General features: G+C 40.3%; 2 protein-coding genes across 3 annotated transcripts in view; one reads left to right on the plus strand and one right to left on the minus strand.

Moving 5' to 3' along the window:
• Window positions 1–2699, plus strand: part of LOC104713991 — a 4473-nt gene extending 1774 nt beyond the window's left edge. Inside the window, exons 2-9 of one of the 2 annotated variants that reach the window (XM_010431220.2) lie at window positions 399–595; window positions 689–870; window positions 966–1250; window positions 1322–1380; window positions 1515–1551; window positions 1631–1702; window positions 1786–2110; window positions 2197–2699. In XM_010431220.2, the coding sequence (XP_010429522.1) occupies window positions 399–595; window positions 689–870; window positions 966–1250; window positions 1322–1380; window positions 1515–1551; window positions 1631–1702; window positions 1786–2110; window positions 2197–2568 (1529 nt within the window). In that variant the 3' untranslated portion in view covers window positions 2569–2699. The remainder of the gene's footprint in view (window positions 1–398; window positions 596–688; window positions 871–965; window positions 1251–1321; window positions 1381–1514; window positions 1552–1630; window positions 1703–1785; window positions 2111–2196) is intronic. The other variant, XM_010431219.2, reaches the window with a different exon arrangement.
• The window catches only part of LOC104713990 (protein MEMO1), a 3474-nt gene continuing 3156 nt past the window's right edge, over window positions 2660–2977 (minus strand). Inside the window, exon 9 of the mRNA XM_010431218.2 lies at window positions 2660–2973. Coding sequence (XP_010429520.1) covers window positions 2872–2973 — 102 coding nt within the window. The 3' untranslated portion in view covers window positions 2660–2871. The remainder of the gene's footprint in view (window positions 2974–2977) is intronic.

Genomic DNA, 2977 nt, shown 5'->3' on the forward strand with positions numbered 1-2977 from the left:
TCATGGAGCTTCAACTATTCACATTTCTCCTACTCAGCCTCCCACAGGTTTGTGTTTCTTTCTCTTAATTAGTTCTTTCTTTCTTTTACTTTCTTGTGAAAGCTTTTTCTTTTCCGGGAAAGTAAAAGAGGAATAGTTACAGTTTTAGATTTTGTGTTCTTATACATTCTCTGTTTCTTGTTTTCAATGAAAATGCAACACCTCACTATCCTCACAAGTTCTAAACTTTGCTAAACCCTTCACAGATTTTGGACTAATTCGTAATGAATTTTGTCTATAATCTGTCTCTGTAGCTTTTAGGGCTTGATGACTTTTGACATTGTCTATGCAATTTCTAGGGTTGACAAAACAAAAATGAAGTTCTTTTCTTGAATCTTTATGTGATTTGTCTCTTTCAGCTTCCGAGAAAATAGGTTCTGCAATGAAATTTATAGTGGCAGAGGCGCCATTATTAGGACCTGGTTACAACAACCCTCAAGTGAATGAAGTTGCTTCAGTTGCTTTAGCTGCTCAAAGAACTTTCAGAAAAGATCCTCTCAATGGTTTCGAGAAGTATACTGGAGGATGGAACATAAGCAACCAGCATTACTGGGCAGTAAGATACTTCAATGATTCATCTTTGATATGTTTCTTTTGTTTGTTGTGTGCTAAGATTTAGATTATGTGTTTGTGTTTTTTGATATTGCAGTCTGTGAGCTATACAGCTGTTCCTCTCTTTGTTCTTGCTGCTGTCTGGTTTCTCGGGTTCGGCATCTGTTTATTGGTCATCTGTATGTGTCACATTTGCCATAGAAGCAAATCTATTGGATACTCAAAACTTGCTTACGTTGTCTCCCTCATCTGCCTCCTCATCTTCACCGTTATTGCAGTGTGAGTTCAGAGAAAAGATAACACCACTTTGTTAGTTTAGTAGAGTGCTTTTTTCTTGTTTTGATTGCTTAGCATTTGAGTTCTTCTTGTCACAGAATCGGATGTATTCTGCTATACTCGGGACAGATCAGGTACAACGAAAGCACGACTGAGACATTAGAGTATGTCATGAGCCAAGCTGATAGCACCATTTCACAGCTTAGAGCTATCTCAGATTATCTTGCTTCAGCCAAGCAGGCTGCAGTTCTTCAGATTCTTTTACCTGCAAATGTCCAAACTGAAATCGATCAGATCGGAGCGAAACTGGATTCTTCTGTAGCCACCATCACCGAGAAATCGACTAGTAGCTCAAATAACATAAGACATTTTCTTGATTCCGTGTAAGAAGTCCTAACATACTGTCTGTTGGATCTTGGAAAACAATGTATAATGGTGATATCTGTTCTTGCAGGAAGGTGGCGCTTATTGTAGTTTCTATCGTCATGCTTGTCGTGACATTTCTTGGTCTCGGTAAGTCTTGAATCCGTATCTTTTGTACTGTTTTCATCCTTTCTAAGACAAAACTCTTGGAAACGAACTTCTATATGAATCCTGTCAACTAATGTATTAAATCTAGTGATCTTGTTACATTTCTTCTCTTGCAGTTTCTTCAATATTTGGGATGCAGGTCATCGTTTACACGTGAGTAAAAACCCTGAAATGTTCTCTGTAAGACTTTTTATGAGTAAAAGCTATCTGAATCCTTTTCCTCTTTGTGCAGCCTTGTGGTTTTGGGATGGATTCTGGTGACAGGTACATTCATCTTGAGCGGAACATTCCTTGTGCTACACAAGTATGTCTCATGCCTCTTCATCAACTTCTTGATTGTTGGTTACAGTTCAAACATAACTGAATGTGTTTCTCTTTCAACATCAGTGCAACAGCAGACACATGTGTGGCAATGAGCGAATGGGTTGAGAGACCATCAAGCAACACTGCTCTTGACGAGATCTTGCCTTGTACAGATAATGCCACAGCTCAGGAAACTTTGATGCGTAGTAGGGAGGTGACGGGTCAGCTCGTGGATCTAATCAACACAGTCATCACTAATGTCTCCAACATCAATTTCTCCCCAGTCATTGTCCAAATGTATTATAACCAGTCTGGACCTTTGCTTCCATTGCTCTGCAATCCTTTTAACCATGACCTTACCGATCGCTCTTGTTCGCCTGGTGAGCTCGATCTGAACAATGCTACTCAAGTAAGTCCCTCTGTCCAGTTTCTTTAGAGTTGAATCTGTCTCTAGTTGTACACAAAAATCTTAGTGATGTCACAACACTCACACAGGCATGGACCAGTTTCGTGTGCCAAGTGAGCCAGAATGGAACCTGCGCCACAACAGGGAGGCTCACACCGACTCTGTACAGTCAGATGGCATCAGGTGTTAACATCAGCACAGGGTTGATAAGAGACGCGCCATTCCTGGTCCAGCTTCAGGACTGTTCATACGCAAAGCAGACCTTTAGAGACATAACCAATGACCACTGTCCTGGACTCCGGCATTATAGCTATTGGGTATATGTGGGTCTGGCCATATTAGGGGCAGCTGTGATGCTCTCACTTCTGTTCTGGATCATTTACAGTAGAGAGAGAAGGCATCGGAAGGAAGCTCTGCCTGAGTTTGTAGAAAGTAAGGAGATTGTAAGAGTTAACTTTTGATGAATGTTTCTGTAGAGTTTGAGCAAAGTGTGTGAAGTGTCAAGACACTTGATTTGTGCTTCCATGTACGAACATAGTCTACTAAGGAAAATGAAAAATTAGATATCAATAGAAGAGAGAGTCTTGTGCTTTTTTGTTGTTGTTATTACAGAGGACTGTAAGCACGAAACCTTTGGTTTTCTAAGGTTCTTTGCATTGTCAAATGTGTTTAGAAGATACATTTCGACCCTGAAAAGACCTTGAAACTAAAATGTAAAAACCGAATGGGAATTTTAGCACACCAAGTTTTCATCTTTCTTTAGTTCAGCTTTCCAACTTGGCTGCAGCAGATGCATAGCTGACACTGCTGTCTCGCATTGTCTGGCATTGGCTTGACTGCTCGTACCGCAGGAAATTGATCTTAATCTTG

The sequence above is a fragment of the Camelina sativa genome, chromosome 9, assembly GCF_000633955.1.
Source record: "Camelina sativa cultivar DH55 chromosome 9, Cs, whole genome shotgun sequence".
NCBI lineage: Eukaryota > Viridiplantae > Streptophyta > Magnoliopsida > Brassicales > Brassicaceae > Camelina > Camelina sativa.